The sequence below is a fragment of the Hyla sarda genome, chromosome 3, assembly GCF_029499605.1.
Source record: "Hyla sarda isolate aHylSar1 chromosome 3, aHylSar1.hap1, whole genome shotgun sequence".
NCBI lineage: Eukaryota > Metazoa > Chordata > Amphibia > Anura > Hylidae > Hyla > Hyla sarda.
In genome coordinates this window covers 357,701,996-357,726,708 of record NC_079191.1, presented here as the reverse complement: position 1 = coordinate 357,726,708, position 24,713 = coordinate 357,701,996, and the positions used below count along the sequence as shown (strand labels likewise).

Here is a 24,713-nt window from a genome sequence, read left to right as displayed (position 1 = left end):
ATTCCTGTGCGGCCCCACAGTGTCCGGAATGTCCGAACGGAGATTCTCCATGTGGCAATTCCGTCATGTGAACATAGCCTAAGGATATGTTCACACTGAGGAATTGACAGGAAATCATGTTCATCAGGAAATTCTGCCATTTGGCCAATTTCTGCTCAACTTGTAATTTGCATGGAATTAGAGCGGGATTGGGGTGGAATTGGAGCGGAATTCTGCTTGTATTTATGGCACAAAATTCAGGAGATGTGATCCGTGAAAACTTAGCGTAAATTTCCTGTCAATTCTGCTTATAACAGATTTTGTCACGAAACGCAAAGTCCTGTTGACTTCAAGGGGCTTTTGCCCACAGATGTTCTTTCTTTTGGTGGAATACAATTTTTTGTCAGACATTCCACCTCTGAAATTCCTCAGTGTGAACAGAGAGATGGAAAGACCATTGAAGTCAATGGAACTTTAATTGGTGCAGAATTCTGCATGTAAATTCCGTTGTGTGAACATACCCTAAAGGGGGGGGTATAAAAATCTAAGCTAAGCACAGCTGAATGCAGTTAACAGTTGTTTAGTGTAAATCAGCTCCTGCATTGCACAACAACTCTCGCTCTACAAATTTTTTCAATTTACATATTTTTGATAGCAATGTCAAGTACCCAAGTGAAAGAAAGGGGTGCAGACAGAACTGTGTAGAGGTGGGAATGCTGAGTCCATCCATGCAATGATCACTATGGTAGCGCAAAAATGTAATCATATTTTACAATTGAGAGACACAACATAATATTTTATGCAGCTCAATTTACTTTTGCAATAGGATACAATTATCTTTACTTGACTAACTAGTTTTTGCTTGGGTTGAATTAGGTTGACTAGGTGGATTTTCACATATACTGACTAACACCCCAATAGGGCGTGTTAAAAAAAACATTGTGGCTCTTCTTCCTGCCTACGGCTTGAAATAGGCTTTTAAAATCATTTCAAATTAAAAATAAACATGTTTCATTGACACCTAATAAGAGAAATATTTGTATAGTGAGATAACTGAAGATTCAATTTTTGCAGTCAGATCGACTACTATATCGACTGTTGTGGGAGTTAATATACCGATGTACCCAGAAACAAAGAACACAAAACATGCTTTAACACATGGGGTTCTTAGTGGCTAGTGTGCAGCTGTTGGCCTATTGTGCTCAATGGGTAAAGGAACAACTGAGTGGGAAAGGGTTGTGCTCAATAGTTTTCATAATTGGCACCCTACATTGTAGATACAAATTATACATCTAACCTCCTTCCCTGGTGAATGTCACATTACCAATGTGATTTGTTACCATCCATTATTGGAAACATAACTTCTTCCTCATGCCAGTAGATTAAAGCTATGTCGTGAAAAATATAATGATTTATAAAAGTAATAACTATATATATCAATCTACTGTAAAAAAATATATATATATATATACACACACATTAAATAAATAAATAAATAAATAAATATATAAGCTGTATATATATATATATATATATATATATATATATATATATATATAAAATAAATATATAAGCTGATTATACTAGGTGATCCAAAAGTCAGGACGAACTTTAAAAATGAATAATTCGAAAACGAATCAAGAGACAAAGATACGGTTTGCATCAATCGTACGTTTTGTGTGGCAACGAAAAAAAAAATTGTTCTGTTGGCGACCAATAGATGGCGCTATACAGCATTTAGAAGCATTTCTTGCGTTATGGCAGACACATTTTGGCGGGTGGCATCTTTCAGTGCTGCTAGTGATGCCGGTTGGTCGCGGTACACTTTTGACTTCAAGAATCCCCACAGCCAAAAGTCACAGGGTGTCAGATCGGGAGATCTTGGAGGCCATGAGTGATTAAAGTAGCGACTGATAATGTGATCCTCCCCAAATGTTGAGCGTAGCAGGCGTTGCACAGGCAGAGCAATATGAGGTGTTGTTCCATCTTGCATAAAGGTGACTGTTTGAATGTACTGACAACAAAATCACACAAAAATTATCAATAAAAATCTAATTTATTCAACCCATGGAGGTCTGGATATGGAGTCACACTCAAAATCAAAGTGGAAAACCCCACTACAGGCTGATCCAACTTTGATGTAATGACCTTAAAACAAGTCAAAATGAGGCTCAGTAGTGTGTGTGGCCTCCACATGCCCGTATGACCTCCCTACAATGCCTGGGCATGCTCCTGATGTGGTGGCGGATGGTCTCCTGACGGATGTCCTCCAAGACCTGGAATAAAGCATCTAGCAGTCTGTGATGCAACGTGGCGTTGGTGGATGGAGCGAGACATGATGTCCCAGATGTGCTCAATCGGATTCAGGTCTGGGGAACGGGCGGGCCAGTCCATAGCATCAATGCCTTCCACTTGCAGGAACTGCTGACACACTCCAGCCACAGGAAGTCTGGCATTGTCTTTAATTAGGAGGAACCCAGGGCCAACCGCACCAGAATATGGTCTCACAAGGGGTCTGAGGATCTCATCTCAGTACCTAATGGCAGTCAGGCTACCTCTGGAAAGCACATGGAGTGCTGTGCGGCACCCCAAAGAAATGCCACCCCACACCATTACTGACCCACCGCCAAACCGGTCATGCTGGAGGATGTTGCAGGCAGCAAAACTTTCTTCACGGCGTCTCCAGACTCTGTCACACCTGTCACACGTGCTCATTGTGAACCTACTTTCATCTGTGAAGAGCACAGGGTGCTAGTGACGAATTTGCCAATCTTCGTGTTTTCTGGCAAATGCCAAACGTCCTGCATGGTGTTGGGCTGTAAGCACAACCCCCAACTGTGGACGTTGGACCCTTATGGAGTCTGTTTCTGACCATTTGAGTGGACACATGCACATTTGTGGTCTGCTGGAGGTCATTTTACAGGGCTCTGGCAGTGCTCCGGTAGCAGTCCCGCTGCTGGTTTGTTGCCCTCCTACAGCCTCCTCCACGTCTCCTGATGTACTGGTCTGTCTCCTGGTAGCGCCTCCATGCTCTGGACACTACGCTGACAGATACAGCAAACCCTCTTGCCACAGCTCGCATTGATGTGCCATCCTGGATGGGCTGTACTACCTGAGCCACTTGTGTGGGTTGCAGACTCTGTCTCATGCTGCCACTAGAGTGCCAGCATTCAAAAGTGACCAAAACATTAGCCAGGAAGCACTATGGTAAAAAAAAAAAGCAAGGAGAGGTACTGTATTGTGATGGTGTGGCCAGTGTTCTGCTAGAAAACCTCGGGTCCTGGCATTCAGGTGAATGTTACTCTGACATGTACCAGCTACATAAACATTGTTGCAAGCCGAGTGGTATAAGTATTTAGTGGTCTTTTGTTATCAGGCTAATGTATCTGTAATACTCAGAAAAAATCTGAAATTGTTTGAGAAACATGACAACAGTTGAAGGTGATGATGTGGTCTCCAAAATCCCCAATCTGAATTTGTTTGTCTGAGTGTCCACAAAATGTCCATAAAAAAGTGGTCCTTAGAGGCAATATCTCATAACTTAAAAGACCACAATATAAGACCCCAGGTAGGTAAGGGGACAATAACACAATTACCAAACCCACGGGCCTAAGCCCGGGGTAAAAAAAACCTATTATATGCCCACCCCTAAAATATCACTAATGAAATATGTTAAAAGTCAAAGCATGAATTATTAAAACCAAGGTCTGATGTTGGTTTTGTAAAGTATTGATGGTCAGCTGACCACTAATAAATAGGTGGGTCTGCAGTCTCCACCTTATTTACCCTAACATTAGAATCTATTGTTAAAACAACAAACGTGCCCCCTCTACATGTTTTGTTTTGTCCGCAACATTATCAAGAGGGACCACCCATTTCCCTCCTGATGATGTTGCGGACACAATGAAACATGTAGAGGGGGCACATTTGTTGTTTTAACAATAGGTTCTGATGTTAGGGTAAATAAGGTGGAGACTGCAGACCCACCTATTTATTAGTGGTCAGCTGACCATCAATACTTTACAAAACCAACATCAGACCTTGGTTTTAATAATTCTTGCTTTGACTTTTAACATATTTCAATAAAAGTGATATTTTAGTAGAGGTGGGCATATAGTAGGGGTTTTTAACCCGGGCTTAGGCCAGTGGGTTTGGTAATAACTTACAAGACCTGTTGCTATCATCAGAAATTTTTAGGACAATATGACATAGTTACATAGATGATGACAACATCACATGGGTCTAACTGCTCTTACAGTAAAGAATCTCCATCTGTTACGATGGTGCAACCTTTTATCCTCTAGATGTAAAGACAGGTTTCCTAAAACCTTCACACTCTTAGAAGTAGCAACAGCATGGAACACATTATAGAGCAGTACTGATCAGTGTAAGCTGTGAATAAAGCACTGGGGGTGAGATCTAAAACTCTACAAGCTGCAGTGGTGTCACTGTGTGTCTCTCTGCTTTTCCATCTCTACTGCCATTCACCTCTGCACCTCATCACTGTAAAAAGATTCTACTGCAGCAAATGTGTAACCATTGTGCAAACCTATTGTGATGGTTATTTTCCAAACAAAATATTTTTTTCCTGGTAAAGAAGATTGCATTTCTAATAAAGGTACCATGTCTGGAGGAGAGTCAATCTGTAGAGGCATCCAATGAGAGAGCACCCTCAGCAGAAGTGTTCCAATGTTTTCCGACAACCTGTCATTTTACCACTAATTTCCAGTGAGTTGTTTTAGAAGGTTCCTGGCTTTAAAAGAAAGGGAAAAGCTGGAACACTTGGCTGGCATAGTTTATCTAGCACTGATGTTGTGCAGATGGTGTCTGGTGGAAATGGGTGATTAGACCTGGCATAGATACTGAAGCACTAGTGGTGTGCAGCTGGGCATGGGTATAGAAGCTCTGCCTAATGTAAGGATACACTGCCTTGGTTTGATCCAAAAAATGAAAAGCTAAGGATAATCTGGTGTCAAAAAGGCAAGCAAGACAAAATCAATACACAACTACCAAGATAGCTAAAACACTATTTCACCCAGGATACATGTGAAGTTGTGGCCTTCTGTTTCTGTTACTGTTCATAAGCTTTAAATACTAGACACCAAAAACCTATATTTCTAATAGGACTGGTTATAAGGATCCTAATCATTTCTATGGGATTTAAATTGATGCCATAGTGTATACTGTAAGTTTGCATACATCCTCATCACTTCTGTCAAAATTTTTTTTTTTATTATCAGACACATCATCCTTGTTTTTCTTTTTTGTTATAGAGGTCATTGGATGACAAATGCTGCCACTGTTTCAATTATAGCAAATGGATATGGTAAAAACTGATAAGTTTTGGCAATAACTTGTATGTGTTTGGCCTATTTTATACAACCAGGGGCGGACACAGACAGCAGAAAGCCCCTGTGCAAAGATTGTGCCTGCCCCCCCCCTTCATATGTCACTCAGGTGGACCCCATATGTCACTTTATCAGGGGGGCCCGCACCCATATCAGTTGCTTAGGAGGACCCCCCCCCCTAATATTAGTTGTTAATTTTTTGTTAAGGTCTCCCATACGCTGCAGCTCATTCCGGCCCCCCATATTGATGCTCTGAGACAGTGACAGACAGTCCCATCAGACCTCAGATCAAACTGAAAATAAATAAATAAAATTATCTCTCCTGCTCCGCTGCTCTCCATGTCCGCTGGGGTGTCCCGAAGTGAGCACCTTCCCTGCAGGTCTCCAACAGTCCACGCTGCGCAGTCATGTGACCTGACTCAGTCCACACTGCACAGTCACGTGACCTGACTGCATACAGCGTCAGGTCATCGTGCGCGCTATAGTCTGGAGGAGACCAGGGTGGAGCCGGAGGCCAGAGGGGTAAGCAGGGCCGGCCCAAGACATTGTGCTGCCTGGGTCCAAGAATGAAAAAAGCACAAATACACGTGCACACACACACACACACACATATATATATATATATATACATAGTTAACATATGTATGACAGTTTTTTACGCATGATAATACTGCATACCTAAATATACTAGTCATGTAGTTACCAATTGATACCACTAAACAAGAAGCAAATATTACCTTACATTATTGTAACCTGACCAGAACGGGCATACTGAGAACGATACCAATAATACCAGTATAGGAATGACATATTACCAATTATTCACCTATATAACATAATACCGCCACACAAGGACCATTACACCACAAAGCCACTGGTGACAGGATAATTTCACTATACTGTTATGAAATAAAATCCACTATATACAAATCAAGATTCCCAAACTACCTCACCCCGCCCCCAATACAGTGACCATATAGAGGTAAATACCAGCTGTATAAATGATCTGTATACCATAGAGACTCTCCTAGGACTGTATCCACCTTTTCCAGCCCACCGGAGCACTTGAAAGCTAAACTAATTTATGCAGGATAAGTCATCAACTGCCGAGCAGAGAAGTTCATGACGAATCAAATTACTTCAATCATCTCTAGTAATTATAAACAGGACCATATATTGGTATATACCAGCTGTATAAAGGTTCTGTATACCATATAATTGATTATATACAGGACCATATAGAGGTATATACTAGCTGTATACAGATTTATGTACCATATAAGTGATTACAATTACATTTAGGGGTATACAATTACATCTTTTGTGATCAGTGTCATCCTCTTTCCTTTTCTTCTCCATCCAGCTCAGACCGCCATGATTACTTCTTTCAGCCAAAACTTCATCTCTTCAGCATCTGCGGGACAAACATGTTAGACTCTGCATTTTTCCAGTGCTCTCCATTGCCCGTCGACCCTTTGCCATTTCCCAATTACACCCCCCCCCCTTCTTTACCATTTCAATTCCCTCCTCTGAACCCCTCTGTGAAATTTCAATCCTCCCCCTTCTGATAGGGGAAAGGGATGAACTGACACAGGGGATCAGATGGGAGGGGGGGGGGGGGCAATTGGGAATTAAAATGGCACACGGGGGATCAGAGGGGGGATTGGGGATTTAGGTGGCCCTTCTACCATTTCATTACCCCCCTCCTCCCACCTGTGCCATTTCATTACCCCCCTCCTCCCCCTGTGCCATTTCAATACCCCCCTCCTCCCCCCTGTGCCATTTCATTACCCCCAGTGCCATTTCATTACCCATCCTCCTCCTCCTGTGTCATTACATTACACTCCCTCCTCCCCCCTGTGTCCTTTGCACCAGCGGGGCTCTGTGATGACGAATGACTTCCCCGTGCGCAACGTCAGGGGCGTCACTCCTTATACAGGGGCGTCACTCCGCACTCGCTGCGGCCATGAACGGTGAGCTGAGCTGCGCAGTTCACCGGGTGGGGGGGGGGGGAGCATGGTTAATGAAATGACACGGTGGGAGGGGGGCATGGTTAATGAAATGACACAGTGGGAGGGGGGCATGGTTAATGAAATGACAAGGGGGTGCATGGTTAATGAAATGACACAGGGGGAGGAGGGACCGGACTTTCCGTACCATGCATATTAGTGAGCGTTTCCAGTGCTCATTAGTATGAACGAGTAGTGGGGCCCCTCACACGCTGGGCACCTGTGCAGCTGAACCGGCTGCACAGGGGATATGTCCGCCGCTGAGGAGAACCTAAAGATTTCCAATGAAATGTTTGGAATGATGACAAGGAAAAAAGGAAGATTAATAAGAGTCTAACAGTGCCAAGTGCAAGGCCCAAATAAAGATGACTAGCTGAGTACCCGGTGTTGCCTGGCTTTTCCTTCCTAATCCTTGTTGGGGAGGAAAACATACAAAGGAGGAAGCTTTTGAGTTCACATCCCGTCCTCATATATTGTTGTCATATCCCAATCCCATATCCCATCCTCATATCCCATCCTCCTATCCCGACCTCCTATCCCGACCTCCTATCCCGACCTCCTATCCCATCCTCCTATCTCGACCTCCTATCCCGTCCTCATATCCAGTCCTCATATCCCGTCCTCATATCTTGTTGTCATATCCCAATCCCATATCCCGTCCTCATATCCCGTCCTCCTATCCCGACCTCCTATCCCGACCTCATATCCCAACCTCCTATCTCGACCTCCTATCCCGTCCTCCTATCCCATCCTCCTATCTCGACCTCCTATCCTGTCCTCCTATCTCAACCTAATATCTGGTCCTCCTATCCTTACCTCCTATCCCGTCCTCCTATCCCGACCTCCTATCCCAACCTCCTATCCTGTCCTCCTATCTCAACCTCCTATCCCGTCCTCATATCTCGACCTCCTATCTCAACCTCCTTTCCCGTCCTCAAATCTCGACCTCCTATCCCAACTTCCTATCCCGACCTCCTATCTCGACCTCCTATCCCGACCTCTTATCCCGATACGTAATATGTGTACCAGGTATTGAAATATCTCCAGCCGTACGGAAGTTATGTGGGAACATGCATTTCCCATTGATTTGCATTGGACTTTAAACAAAAACCCTGAACCTCACAAATGGGGGTAGTTAAGGGTTAAATTAACTATCCTATATTTTAAGCGGACATATAAGTAACATGTGACCAAGTATTATCGAAATATCTCCAGCCGTTTGGAAGTCATGCAGTAACATATATTTCCCATTGACTTGTATGGGACTTTAAACAAAAACCCAACCCTGGCAAATGGGGGTGAGTAAGGGTTAAATTACCTATCCTATGTTTGTTGTTGACATATAAGTAACATGTGTGCCAAGTTTCATGTTAATATCTTTAGCCGTTTGGACGTGATGCTGGAACATACACATATACACACACACATTGGCTCTCATTTACTAAAGTCCAACCGACTCTTTTTCTCGATTATTGCGCCTAAATTTTAGTAGCAATGTCTGTGCGACTATATATGCGACCAAAGTTTAATTGCACAGCCGACACTTTAGAAAACACTCAGTGGTTTTTTTTTTCACTCTGAAATGGGCGTGTTTTATGCAAAAATGGGCGTTTTACCGACAAAAAACAAAAAATACTCGGAGTACTTCCAAAATCATTCGAGAAAAAGTGTGAGTTTTTCTCACACAATAACCGACAGCCAAGAGGCCGAGTGAAATTCAAAAAATGGAGTGATTTCTAACAAGTTACTGTTTACCATTGTGTCTTGTGTGAAAGTTACTTGTTTTATAACCTGAAAACATTTTGTACAGTTAAAAACTTTTATGAATAAAATATTGAATGCTTTTGTGATACTTAATGTTAATTTTTTTTTTCTTTTTAACACATTTGCAAAATTAGGTTTAAATCAATTTAACACCCAAGCTGATAAACAAGGATAATTGTTGTAATGTATGAAAAATTATAACACATGAATACGTTTGATTCATGGAAACATTTTTAAACAAACAAGTCTAAACTATTTTGACTCACACAACTACTTTCTTTAGCTCGGAGTTTGTGCGACACAATTGACTAGTGCGACACAAAAAATCGTGCGACACAAAAATAACCGACATGTGCGACAGAATAGTAAATAAGCTTGAAAAAAAAAAAGATGAGTGATATTGAAATCACTCCAGAATAAACACTCCACTCTTAGTAAATGAGGGCCATTGAGTTATATATATATATATATATATATAGATAAAGGAAAAAACTAAAGACCACAGTCATATCACATGACCACGTCATTTTCCTAAAGAAGCTTTTATAGCATTGCCATTTGATGTATACCCAATTGTTACAATTTTATACTAAAGAAATGATATATCAACAATAAAAACCAAGTTAAGCCGTGGAGTCTCTTTATTACCAGAGTCTTCTATTGACACCAAAATCTTGCCTTTACTGGTTAAAGGGGTTATCCAGGAAAAAATTTTTTTATATATGGTATATATATCAACTGGCTACAGAAAGTTAAACAGATTTGTAAATTACTTCTATTAAAAAATCTTAATCCTTCCTGTACTTATGAGCTTCTGAAGTTAAGGTTGTTCTTTTCTGTCTAAGTGCTCTCTGATGACACGTGTCTCGGGAACCGCCCAGTTTAGAAGCAAATCCCCATAGCAAACCTCTTCTAAACTGGGCGGTTCCCGAGACACGTGTCATCAGAAAGCACTTAGACAGAAAAGAACAACCTTAACTTCAGAAGCTCATAAGTACAGGAAGGATTAAGATTTTTTTTAATAGAAGTAATTTACAAATCTGTTTAACTTTCTGGAGCCAGTTGATATATAAAAAAAAGTTTTTTCCTGGATAACCCCTTTAAAGCTACCTATAGACATTAGTTCTTTATCAGCCCTTTATCATGTGGTGAGTTTAGCAAGATTCAATTACAAGCTAATATCTATTGAGCTAAAGCTATCCATACACTTTAGATACATGTCAGCAAAGAGCTTGCTCAGCCGACCTCTGTTTGATCCAACCTTTATATTTTGTGTGTTCTGGACAGTCAATGGACTTAGCTGCTGCCAGACACCCCTTTCGGTGAACATAATGATCGGGCATGTAAAATTCAAAATGTCCAACCCTTCACACAGTTAAAGGGGTACTCCGGTGAAAACCTTTTTTCTTTTAAATCAACTGGTGGCAGAAAGTTAAACATATTTGTACATTACTTCTATTAAAAAATCTGAATCCTTCCTGTACTTATTAGCTGCTGAATACTACAGAGGAAATTCTTTTCTTTTTGGAATGCTCTCTGATGACATCACGAGCACAGTTCTCTCTGCTGACGTTATTATAATAATGCTTTATTTATTGTTGTCCTTAGTGGGATTTGAACCCAAGTCCCCAGCACTGCAAGGCAGCAGTGCTAACCACTGAGCCACCATGCTGCCCTTAGCATACATCTACTATGCATCTACTATGAGAGCACTGTGCTCGTGATGTCATCAGTGTTCCAAAAAGGAAGGAATTTCCTCTGTAGCATTCAGCAGCTAATAAGTACTGGAAGGATTAAGATTTTTTTTTTTATAGAAGTAATTTACAAATATGTTTCACTTTCTGCCACCAGTTGGTTTAAAAGAAAAAAGGTTTTTACCGGAGTTCTCACTTTAACCCCATGGTGACTAAACCACGTTACTTAATGAGCTGTAGAGCTGGTTCTTGTGTCTACAACTTGTGTGGTTAGATTTGACAGCACTGCTCAGCTTGCCTTGCACAGAGTTGCCACCTGAGTAAAGCACTCACATTAAGTGCTGTGCTCCAGAATGCAAAAATTCGGCTCTGCATTCGGACAGATTCTGGGGAAGACTGCAAGGTCAGTAATGATGTCAGGGGGCTTCCCTCAGCAGAGGGGCCCAGAGGCATGCAGAGAACATGCGATCTGCATCTTCTATTTATGCCTGTGTATACAGATTACTGGTGTCAGTGATCAAATGGGATGACACCATTAAATAACTGTTATTAGAGATCTGTATATGGAGCCAGCAGGGAATACATAGAAAGTGTGCACCCTACTAACATACCCCCATAATAAAAAGAAATAAATAACTAAATAAAGTTAAATTTTTATCTTTATTAAAATTTTTATCTTTATTAAAAAAAGGTACAGAATTTAAAAAGTCTCCCCACCCCAAAGAAAGTGCACACCTCCCCAATTGTACATATATGAATTTTAGACATCCTGCATGACCCAGGTGCATTTTGCATAGGTGTAAGATGCTTATGTATTACCGTGTTCCTGTCACGCAGGATGAACATTACACTAAAAATAAAATAACCCCAACCACAAGTGTAAGCTTGTTCTTTCCTGACCCTAGCTGCTTTTGCGCTTTTACAAAAAAATTTCTGTACCCGGTGATTATCACCCATGTACAAAGGATGGGGGCGGGGGGGGGGGGGGAGGATTTATCAAAGCTGTCTATTTCCCACATCAATATAGACCAATCTACAGAGGGTTAAGCCGGTTTATTGTGTGCCTAATTTATCAAAAGTCGCACGGCTCTTGATAAATTTTGCGCATAGACTTCGGGATCTATGGTTAAGACTGTATTTATACCTGCTCCAGCATGGTCTGACAATTCAGTGTACTTTCGCCAGATGCGAATCTTTGCCAAAAAGTAGCTATTGATAAATTCAGCACTGTTACGCCGAGCGCTCCGGGTCCCTGCTCCTCCCCGGAGCGCTTGCGGCGTTCTCCTCTCTGCAGCGCCCCGGTCAGACCCGCTGACCGGGAGCGCTGCACTGACATTCACGATGGGGATCCCAAGCCACTTACCCGTTCCGGTCCCCGGCAGTCATGTTCTGGCACGCGCGGCTCCGCTCTCTAGGGCGCGGGCGCGCCAGCTCTCTAACATTTAAAGGACCAGTGCACCAGTGATTGGTGCCTGGCCCAATCAGTCTAATTAGCTTCCACCTGCTCCCTGTCCATATAACCTCACTTCCCCTTTCCTTCTTTGCCGGATCTTGTTGCCTTGCCGCCTGCCCCGACCTCCTGCTACGTCTGACCTTGCCTCTGTCTAGTCCTTCTGTCCCACGCCTTCTCAGCAGTCAGCGAGGTTGAGCCGTTGCCGGTGGATACAACCTGGTTGCTACCGCCGCAGCAAGACCATCCCGCTTTGCGGCGGGCTCTGGTGAATACCAGTAGCAACCCTAGAACCGGTCCACCGACACGGTCCACGCCAATCCCTCGCTAACACAGAGGATCCACATCCAGCTAGCCGAATCATAACAAGCACCAATGCATTTTTTCCGTCTAAAATAGACTAGAATGCATCATGTTCTAAAAATCCTCTAAAGATAAAGTCGCAAAAAAGTTGCACATATTTAGACTGCGACTTTCTGTGCCACAATTTTAGATGGAAAAAAACAGTCTGAATCCTTTGATAAATCTCCCCCAATGTGTCTAAAATCACGCCCCCCTTTGCGCCAAGCCATAGCTGCTTGGTGAGCGGGACAAAGATCAGCAAAAAGTCACAATGGGTTTGCGCAAAAATGTGCAAGACAAAGACTTTTTTTTACATTCTCCCAAATATTTTTATTTTTTAAAAGGAACCATGTTTACAAAAAAAATATTCTTTCTATCACTGGCAGTTAGAACAGCTCCTTGCTCAGTAAGGGAAGCAAAATGTTTAATGGAAAATGACATGCAGCATTAGAATATGGCGTATGGACTTAGTATTTTGTGTAAAAATTTACTGAAATAGGCACTGTCATTTGAACAAACTTTGCATACATCAATAGTATAAGTGAATATTAGAAACTTTGTAATATATCTTATTCGAGAAACTTTTTTCCTCTCCTCTGCTGCTAAACTTTTCCACACTGGAAAATCAGCCCAGAATTGTCCTGTGCCTGCGAGACAAAGCAATACAAATCTATGGAGGGGGATGAAGAAGCTCCGCTCACCAGGTCTGTGGAACTGCAAATGAGAGATGAAGCCTGCAGAGCAGGTACGCTTTAAGTATTAAACAATGTTTCTCAACAATAACTATTGTGTCTTACCTTCTACAGAACCTGGTTCCTCTGTTGCTTGAAGAACATCATCGGGATGTGGTTTTTGAAGAATATCATCGGGATGCGGTTTACACAAACCATGGAAAGGTCCCAGATCGAATGAATCTTGCAAAAGCTTGACATTGACCTCAGAACACACACTCATGAACCCCACAGCACAGCCTTGGTCCTATAAAGATAAACCACATGGCACATTCTTATGAAGAAGGATGTCTGTAGCAGAAAGTTTAAAGGGGTGGAAAACTTTTTTTTTTTTTTAAATCAACTGGTGCCAAAAAGTTAAACAGATTTGTAAATTACTTCTATTAAAGAGGAAATTATTTTCTTTTTGGAACACAGTGCTCTCTGCTGACATCTCTGTCCATTTTAAGAACTGTCCGGAGTAGGAGAAAATCCCCATAGCAAACATATGCTGCTCTGGACAGTTCTTAAAATGGACAGAGATGTCAGCAGAGAGCACTGTGCTCATGATGTCAGCAAAGAGCACTGTGTTCCAAAAAGAAAATAATTTCCCCTGTAGTATTCAGCATCTAATAAGTACTGGAAGAAATAACATTTTTTAATAGAAGTAATTTACAAATCTGTTTAACTTTCTGGCACCAGTTGATTAAAAAAAACAAAAAAACACCAGAGTACCACTTTAAGATAAAAAAAAATTTAGGAAGCACCTAATAAGTTTCACCATTTTGGTTTATTTTTCATTTAGCAATTTTTTTCCACTGTAAAAGCTGTTGTTGTCTCCAAAAGAAAGGCTTCAGGCATGACTTGCATTACTTCATTCCCGTACCTTCAGTGGACACTGTAGCACAGTTGGTTCTCTTATGGTCAGTAGAGATGCTCTAAAACTGACACAAATTTAGCTGCTTCAGTATACAAAGACTTATGCAAAGACTTTTCTTATTCAAGACTTTTGTTATCCTGACTGATGACAGACCATTTTTGTCTAATCAGTACTTGGAGTATACCATAGTTTCTGTTTTTGTTTGTCAACACACTTTTTGAGGATTGACCAAAGGTTTTCAATAGGATTGAGATCTGGGGAGTTTCCTGCCTTTTACGTTATGCGCTCCGGCCGCACACGCTGGCCGTGAGTTTATGGTTCCGTTACCTGCTGCTACTGGTGGGGCTGGGATTTGCATCGTGGGACTCGCCCGCATGTGAATCCCAGCCCATCACTCACCTGGTGCTTCTCCTGCCCCCGCCTCTGCCTCTCTGCTCTGGCCCACGTGTCCCCATCCCCTAGGGCGCGCATGCGCCGGAGCTTTAAGATTTAAAGGGCCAGTGTGCCCATTAGTGACACCTGTGGCTCATTGATAAATTCCTCTACCTCCCATACTTCCCTGCTGGATCTTTGTTGCCCTAGCGCCTTAGAGAAAACATTCCTGTGTATTGCCTTGTCGTGTATCATACCTTTGCTCCGTGACCTGACCTTGCTCCATTGCCGCCTGCCTACTGACCATTTGCTACGTTCCTGACTATGCTACTGTGCCGCCTGCCCTGACCTCCTGCTATCCAGACCATGAGTTGTCTAATCTCACCTGTGCCTCAAATCTCCTCAGCCGCCTGTGTAGTCGAGCCGTGCCAGGGGTAGCGACCTGGGTGCCTCCTGTTGCAGCAAGTCCATCCCACTTTGCAGCGGGCTCTGGTAAAAACCAGTGGCACCTTAGACTCTGCTCAGAGTCATCTACCACACAGGTAAGGCGGATCCACTATCATCTATGTTCCAGTCTACTGAAACGTGAGTGTTACACTGCCCATGGACCCAAAATTTCAAAGCTTTGATCACAGAGCACTTTAGTTATCACTTTTGTCTTGTGACATGGTGCTCCTTAGTGCTTGAAAAGGCATTGGGGGAGATTTATCAAAACCTGTCCAAAGGAAAAGTTGCTGAGTTGCCCATAGCAACCAATCAGATCACTTCTTTCATTTTTGAAACGGTCTCAGAAAAATGTAAGAAGTGATCTGATTGGTTGCTATGGGGAACTTTTCCTCTGGACAGGTTTTGATAGATCTCCCCCTTATTCTTCGCCAAATTGCTCCTGGATCTTTGGGAGAAGTTGCTCTTGGAGGATGTTTGGATACCATTCTTTGCTCATTTGTGGCCCTACACAAAATTGTCAGTGAGCCCACTTTCTTGGATGAAAAGCCACCCCACACACGAATGGTCTCTGGATGCTTTACAGTTGGCATGACATAAGGGCTCATGGTAGTGGTCACCTTTTTTTCTCTGAACAATCATCTTTCTAGATGGCCCAAACAGTCTTTTGGCGTTTTTCCTGCGGCAAGATGTTAGCAGGGAGTCAACAGGGAAAGGCAAAACACCAAACCCACTTTGCATTTGTGGGTTTGGCGTTTTTTCCCCTGACCCCGGCGTTTTGCTGCGATCTGGCAGTTTTTCCAAATCGCAGCAATGCTGAGACTATGCCTTTTTTTTAAGCAAAAACACCATAGTTTCAGCATCCTTGGAGAGAAGGAGTGATGCATAGCATCCCTACTTCCCTCCGCAGCCATACAGCATTTTCCAGCGCAGCATGATGCACTGGAAAATGTCCCTGCACAGATTGGGACTCAGCTGTACCACAGCTACACAGTCGGGAGCACAGCAGATGCTGAGCAGTAGATATACGCTGTATATCCACTGCCCAGCAAGAACGTACAGTGAGCCTGCAATGTGTATACAGTATACACATTGCTGGCTCACTTAAACCCCGCTGAGCTATGCGCTATACGCCGGCCCAGCAAGGAAAGGGTTAACTTACACTGCTGGACAGTGTAGGTCAACCCTTTGTCCGTATACAATATATACAGCTATCTATAGATAGCTGTATATAGTGTATACAGAACACGAGGTCCACTTACCTCCCTCGCTCCTGTCATCGCCGGGTCTGTGTAGCTCCGTCCCTAGTGATGGAGTTATTAGGGGGTGGAACTACAGGCGGGAGGCAGAGTAGTAAATGTGAGGCTCTGTTCCCATTGTACGTTTTGTATAATCTGAACAGACCCTTCTGCCAGTGTCTTCCCAGACAGGGAGACTGCAGCTGTTGCTAAACTACAACTCCGAGCCTTTGGCTGTCTGGGTATGCTGGGAGTGGTAGTTTTGCACCAATTGGAGGCTCTTTGTTTAGGAAGACATTGCACTATGGGTGCTCTACCCAGCGGAGAGCGCTAAAAATCTCCTAACCCATTTTTTATGTTTCTTTTTACTTCTCGTTACAGATCGGTCTATGCAGAGGATTACGGCAGATTCGGTGGACTACGGTGTTGAATTGGATTTTTTTTCTTTTAATAAAATGGCTAATGAGGGCTGTGGGGGAGTGTTTTTTTAATAAAATTTTTCCAATGTGTCGCATATTTTTAAAATTTAATTTTCAGGTTTAGTAGTGGAAGCCGTCTTATTGACAGAATCCATTACTAAGCCAATGCTTAGCATTAGCCCCAAAAAACAGCTAGCAATAACCCCCAATTATTACCCTGGTACCCACCACCACAGGGTTACCGGGAAAAGCCATTACCAACAGGCCCGGAGCATCAGAAATGGCACTTCTGGGCCTAGGGGGTAACATCAGAAAAAAATAACACTGTTCTTCGTAATATTATATTCTGCTGCTGCTGTAAAATATAACACAGGCTAAATATACAGAGAAAACAATGTGAACATACCCCAAGTCCTCCCTTGTTCCCAGCTTAAATGGCATGTACAGCTGTTCTACTAGACAGACTGAGGAACATCCAAAACAAACAGGTTAACTTTATTCCTCTCTCTGCTAAGACGTGATTGTTTTTGTCCTCTCTCGGAGACTGAACAAAAGCCGAGGCATCGCTGCCCTGTAATTTGGGGGCCAATGCTCAGCAGAGGCTGATTAACCAATCCATCTACCATATGTGAGAGGGAGACCTGCCAACTTTATGCTCGGCAGGGAAAACTGGCATCATATTTGGCTCACATAGGCCTGTCTATCCAAAGTACAACACTGCTGGTGAGAATCTACAGCCTGAAATGGCTTTTTCTGTCTCTTCCAATTCTGGAGGCTTGTGACATGAATCTATTATTTATTGTGTTACTGTTTGCAGTCAGTTATTTCACTAATAGCTCATTGTCACTTAGAATTAGCTGTAAACCAATATGCAAAACACATAAGGTTCAGTCACAAGCAAATAACCAAGACTATGATATAATCTGTAATGGGCACCTACACTAACACTGAGGTAATGAAAAAAAATAATCTGAATCTGTATGGCAGAATTCTCTCATGTCAGCCATTCAGCATAGTACAGGATGTCTAAGGCCCCATTTACACTATGGAACATTTGTCTGAAATTTCTTTGAGGATTCTGTTTGCAGCAGTCTCCCATTGATTTCAATACAATTCTGCTGCTCTGGAACCAGTGGAAGACCGAACATGTCCAATCTAATGGCAAAATCCACCAGAATATTCTCTGGACTGTGCTGTCGTGAATTGGACAGCACTTAAAAGGGGTGGAAAACTATTTTTTAAAACCAACTGTTTCCAGAAGGTTAAACAGATTTGTAAATTACTTCTATTTAAAAATCTTAATCCTTCCAGTACAAAGTACAAAGTTCTTTTCTTTTTTTTATTTCTTTTCTGTCTAATCACAGTGCTCTCTGCTGACACCTCTGTCCATGTCAGAAACTGACCAGAGCAGGAGAGGTTTGCTATGGGGATTTGCTCCTACTCTGGACAGTTCCTGACATGGGTTAGCAGAGAGCACTGTGGTCAGACAGAAAAGAACAACTGTAACGGTCAGAATAGTGGATCCGCTGTACCACTGGAGAAAGCCGCACCAGGGAGCAGAGTCTAAGGAGCCACTGGTTTTCACCAGAGCCCACCTCAAAGCGGGATGGTCTTGCTGCGGCAGGCGAACTCCCAGGTTGCTACCCCTGGTACAACTAACCCATAGTGGTGGCCGAGGTAAGACGTGATACAATTTAATAAGGAAACTCAGAGTCAGTGTCAGGCAGGAAAGTCAGGGCCGGTGGCTAGGTACGTGGTCAGGAAACGTAGAAAAATGGGACTGGTACACGGTGTAGACTGGACACAGCGAGGAATGCTTTCTCAATGGCTACTAGGCACAAAGATCCGGCAGAGGTCAAGAGGACACTATATAGGGTCAGCACCCGGCAAGGACCAATTACCAGTGTGCTGGCCCTTTAAATTTCAGAGAAGCCGGCTGTCGGAGGAAGCAGAGGAGCCAGGAGCAGGGAGAGGTAAGTAACTTCCGGGTGAAACAGTGCGCCTGCAGCCTGACATGCGAGCCGCGGCGCTGCCCGTCCCTGAAAAAGGACAGGGAGACGGGCTGAGAGTGCGCCTGCGGCCAGCATGACCGCCTGCAGTGTGACATATAACAACAGCTCAACCTCCTCTGTAGTATACAGCAGCTGATAAGTACTAGAAAGATTGCCCCTTTAATGTCTAGGTGGAGTAGGAGCAGATTCCAGATTAGGCTGCTGCAAGAATTTCCAAATTCCAGTTTGAATTTCCGTAGTGTGATATATACCTCTAGCAGCAGCCTACTTGCAAATCTGCACCTCACCCACACAGACATTGGCCCTGATTTACTATTGTAAACCCAACTGTTTCGTCAGGTTGTGCACCAGAATTTGGAGCATTGTGCCGCAAATTGTCACTACAGGAGATTTTGCGCCAGAATGCAAATAAACGACCAACAGGGAAAGGGGGCATGGTCACAGGAAAGGGGGCGACATTTTCAAAAAAATACCAACATATTTACTAAGGTTTCCACAGAATATGTGGTGGCTCTGACTGAGTCTAGCTGAAGCTGGGTCTGTATTCTAAAGTGTGGTATTATTAAGTGTTACATTTGAGAAGTTTTATAAGCAGAAGTTCATGTGCTAAGTATACTGTGGATCATTGTTTTCCAAACAGGGTGTCTCCAGCGGTTGCATAGCCCTTGCATTTTTTTTTTTTTTTTCCCTCCTGTCTGTAGCACACCTGGGGGAGGGGTTAATTGATTAACTGCTCTCAGGTGTATAAAACTAACTGGGAAACTCTGTGAGCCCTGCTCTGACTGAGTCTAGCTGAAGCTGGGTCTGTATTCTAAAGTGTGGTATTATTAAGTGTTACATTTGAGAAGTTTTATAAGCAGAAGTTCAGAAAGCAGGAGTTGTAAGCAGGACCCACTGTAACTGTAAGTATTACACTCCCTTGATAAAAGTAGTTTTTCTTAATAGTTAATAACAGCTGTTTGTCACCAAGGATATGGACAGCAGGATTGGTGCACATTGTGCCACATGTATACATCTCTGGAGCAGCAGCTTCAGGGTGCATACCGCTGTGACAAATGTGAGCATGTTGCCCACCTGGAAGCTCGTATTAGAGATCTAGAGGAGCAAAATGCAACATTGAGGGCGATTGACAATCTTACAGAGCAAGCAGTTAGTGGGGTAGAAATGGAGGTTGGAGAAACTAGCCAGGAGGCCCAAGTAGGGAGCTGGGTTAATGTAGTTAGAGGGACTGGAAAGGGGGCAAGGAAAAGGAAGGTCACTTCTGCTTCTGATCTCCCAAGTAAAATTGCCAAGTTGGGCGATGATGCGAGGGCCTCAGTATCAAAGATGGCAACCCTAGTGGATACTGGTCTCCCTAACAGCCGGGGGAACAGCTCAACTAGTAGTGTGGGGGATGGTAACGCAGGTAGGCCAAGACAGTTAGTTGTAGTAGGGGACTCTATAATCAGGAAGACGGATAGAATAATTTGTCGCCAAGACCACCTCAACCGAATGGTTTGCTGTCTCCCTGGTGCCAGGGTTCGGCATGTGGTGGAAAGGGTGGACAAATTACTAGGGGGGGCTGGGGATGACCCAGCTGTCGTGGTCCATGTGGGAACCAACGACAGAATACATGGTAGGTGGAGGTCCTTGAAGAATAATTACAAGGAACTAGGTGCCAAGCTGAAGGGAAGGACCTCTAAGGTTGTGTTCTCTGGAATACTTCCTGTGCCATGCGCATCGCAGGAAAGACAGCGGGAGCTTAGGGAGTTAAATGCATGGCTTAAGTCGTGGTGTGAGGGGGAAGGGTTTGGGTTTTTAGAGCACTGGGCTGACTTTTCATTGGGGTACAAACTCTATTCTACGGATAATTTGCACCTGAATGGAAGGGGGTCCGCTGTGCTGGGGGAGAGAATCCTGGAAGGGGTGGCTGAGTATTTAAACTAGGTGAGTGGGGGGAGGATAATAAAGCAAAGAAAGCAGACAGTGGGATGGATAGGTTAGAGAGGGGTCAGGACATAATGGCGGGTGGAGAGGAGTCCTGTGGGGGGAGGTTAAGAACAGTGGATAAGGAGATTCATGCGTTACAAACCAGCTGTAAAAATAAATGTAGCCCGAAAAATTGTAATCCCAATAATTCAAAAAATTCCATTAGCCCCAATAACTCAATAACTACAATAAGCCCCATTAACTCAAAAAATACCATTAGCCCCAATAACTTAAATAACAACGTTAGACGCAATAACGCAAAAAATCCCATTAGCCCCAATAACTTAAATAATAACGTTAGACCCAATAACTCAAAAAATCCCATTAGCCCCAATAACTTAAATAGTACAATTAGCCCTTATAACTCAAAAAATGACATTAACCCCAATAACTCTGAAAATCCCATTAGTGAGACTATATGTGTAAAACTTAATGGAAATGTAAAGTGTATGTTCACAAATGCCAGAAGCCTAGCAAATAAAATGGGGGAGCTTGAGGCCTTGATACTGGAGGAACATATTGATATAGTTGGGGTCACTGAGACATGGCTGGACTCCTCGCATGACTGGGCTGTTAATCTGCAGGGGTTTACATTGTTTCGCAAGGACAGAATGAACAGAAAAGGTGGTGGAGTCTGTCTGTATGTAAGAAGTGGTATGAAAGTCAGTGTGAACGATGCCATAGTGTGTGATGATTCTGAGGAGGTGGAATCACTGTGGGTAGAATTACAAAAGGAGGGAAATACTGAAAAAATTATATTTGGTGTAATCTACAGACCCCCTAATATCACTGAAGAGATAGAAGGTCGGCTGTATAAACAAATAGAGAGGGCCGCCCGGGCAGGTACAGTGGTAATAATGGGAGATTTTAACTATCCAGATATAGATTGGGGCCGGGGGTTGGCTAAAACTACAAAGGGGAGAAAATTCCTAAATTTATTGCAGGATAATTTTATGGGCCAGTTTGTGGAGGACCCAACAAGAAGTGATGCCTTGTTGGATCTGATCATTTCCAACAACGCAGAGCTGGTTGGTAATGTAACTGTGAGGGAAAACCTTGGTAATAGCGACCACAATATAGTTACTTTTGACTTAAAATGTAGAAAACAAAGACAGACGGGGAAAGCAAAAACATATAACTTTAAAAAGGCAAATTTCCCTGGGCTGAGGGCTGCACTACAGGACATAGACTGGGGGGAGGTGTTCTCAAATACTGATACAGAAGGTAAATGGGACATCTTTAAATCAACTCTAAATAACTATACAGCTAAATATATACCAAAGGGGAACAAATATAAACGATTAAAACTAAATCCTACATGGCTGACAAATGAGGTTAAAAGAGCAATAAACAACAAAAAAATAGCCTTCAAAAAATACAAATCTGATGGGTCAGCTATAACATTTAAACAGTACAAGGAGCTTAATAAAATCTGTAAAAATGTAATAAAAACAGCAAAAATTCAAAATGAGAGACAGGTGGCCGAAGAAAGCAAAACTAATCCTAAATATTTTTTTAGATATATAAATACAAAAAAACCAAGGACAGAGCATGTAGGACCCCTTAATAATGATAATGGGGAGGTTGTCACGGGCGATCAAGAGAAGGCGGAGCTACTGAATGGGTTCTTTAGTTCTGTATATACTATGGAAGAAGGAGCTGACATTGGTCAGGTCAGTGCTGGTAACACATCATATAATGTATTGAACTGGCTTAATGTAGAGATGGTACAAGGTAAGTTAAGTAAAGTAAATGTAAGCAAATCTCCAGGGCCGGATGGACTACACCCAAGAGTTCTTAGAGAGGTAAGTTCAGTAATATCTGTACCCTTGTTCATGATATTTAGAGATTCTCTGGTGTCTGGTATTGTGCCAAGGGACTGGCGCAAGGCTAATGTGGTACCAATCTTCAAGAAGGGCTCTAGGTCTTCGCCAGGCAATTATAGACCGGTAAGTCTAACGTGCATTGTGGGTAAATTGTTTGAAGGACTTATAAGGGATTACATACAGGAATACATAGGGGATAATAGTATTATAAGTGATAGCCAGCATGGGTTTACTAAGGATAGAAGTTGTCAAACCAATCTAATTTGCTTTTATGAAGAGGTGAGTAGAAGCCTTGACAGAGGAATGGCTGTGGATATAGTGTTTCTGGATTTTGCCAAAGCATTTGATACTGTCCCTCACAGACATCTGACAGGTAAGTTAAGGTCCTTGGGCTTGGAAACTTTAGTTTGTAACTGGATTGAACACTGGCTCATAGATCGTACCCAGAGAGTGGTGGTAAATGATTCGTACTCTGATTGGTCCCCGGTTATTAGTGGTGTACCCCAAGGTTCAGTACTGGGCCCGCTGCTGTTTAATTTATTTATCAATGATATAGAGGATGGTATTAACAGCTCTGTTTCTATCTTTGCAGATGACACCAAGCTTTGTAGCACAGTACAGTCTATAGAGGATGTGCATAAGTTACAAGATGACTTGGATAGACTAAGTGTCTGGGCATCCACTTGGCAAATGAGGTTCAATGTGGATAAATGTAAAGTTATGCATCTGGGTACTAATAACCTGCATGCGTCGTATGTCTTAGGGGGGATTAAACTGTCAGAGTCACTGGTAGAGAAGGATCTGGGTGTACTTGTAGATCACAGACTACAGAACAGCATGCAATGTCAGGCTGCTGCTTCCAAAGCCGGCAGGATATTGTCATGTATCAAAAGAGGCATGGACTCGAGGGGCAGGGACATAATACTCCCCCTTTATAAAGCATTGGTACGGCCTCACCTGGAATATGCTGTTCAGTTTTGGTCGCCTGTTCATAAAAGGGACACTGCGGAGTTGGAAAGGGTGCAGAGACGCGCGACTAAACTAATATGGGGCATGGAACATCTTAGCTATGAGGAGCGATTAAAGGAGTTACAATTGTTTAGTCTTGAGAAGAGACGTTTAAGGGGGGATATGATAAACGTATATAAGTATATAAATGGCCCATACAAAAAATATGGAGAAAAACTGTTCCAGGTTAAACCCCCCCAAAGGACGAGGGGGCACTCCCTCCGTCTGGAGAAGAAAAGGTTTAGTCTAAAGGGGCGGCACGCCTTCTTTACCGTGAGGACTGTGAATTTATGGAACGGTCTACCTCAGGAACTGGTCACAGCAGGAACAATTAACAGCTTTAAAGCAGGGTTAGATACATTCCTGGAACAAAATAACATTAATGCTTATGCAGAATTATAAAACTACATCCCTTTCCCTTATCCCCTTACATCCTTCCCTTCAATCCCCTGGTTGGACTTGATGGACGTATGTCTTTTTTCAACCATACTAACTATGTAACTATGTAACTATGAATTGAACCTTGGAAAACCCCACAGCTTAGAGCAGTTGTGGAAAAAAACTAAAACAAAGGGAAAAGTGCAAAACCTTCATAAATACAGAGGAAAAATACTTGCAGGGAATTAAAACCCACAAAGAAAAATACACTCTTAGCAAATCAGGGCCATTAAGCGCTGTCTAATTTACTACAGCACAGTCCCAGGACTTTTCTGGCTACAGGCTGCTAACAGATTTACTCGGTAAGGCCATGTACACACGTATTGGCCCTGATTTACTAAGAGTGGAGTGGAGTTATCTTTGTGGTTTTTTTTCCCTACAAGTATTTTTCCACAGTACTTACTAATATTTCCCTACATTCCCTATGTTCCCTACATTGGAGCAAATTCTGTCGCACAACCCGACAAAACCGGTCAGGTTTACAACAGTAAATCAGGGTCATTGTATACAATGCAGATTTTATGCTGCGTTCAACAATTTCCATAAAAAAATTTACACATAAAACCCCAGCCTTAGGACCGAAACGCGTCACCTTGTCATGTTCTCCTTGTCTTTTTTGCTATTGGAATAAACATCCAGTTCCTTCACATTTGCGCTGGACATTTTGCTTATAAATATATGTGGTATCGCTGTGTGTTGAAATGTCACATCACATCCCACAAAAAAATGGAATGAAAGAAATCAAAAAAGTTCAATAAATAGGAAAACAGTTCTGATAAAAGATATTTCACACAGTGACTGATGTTAAAAAA

General features: G+C 42.7%; 1 protein-coding gene across 3 annotated transcripts in view; it reads right to left on the bottom strand.

Moving 5' to 3' along the window:
- CFAP61 (cilia and flagella associated protein 61) overlaps positions 1 to 24,713 on the bottom strand; it is a 337,213-nt gene that overhangs the window by 286,802 nt on the left and 25,698 nt on the right. For all 3 annotated transcript variants that reach the window (XM_056567635.1, XM_056567636.1, XM_056567638.1), the window contains exon 8: positions 13,384 to 13,564. In XM_056567635.1, the coding sequence (XP_056423610.1) occupies positions 13,384 to 13,564 (181 nt within the window). The remainder of the gene's footprint in view (positions 1 to 13,383; positions 13,565 to 24,713) is intronic.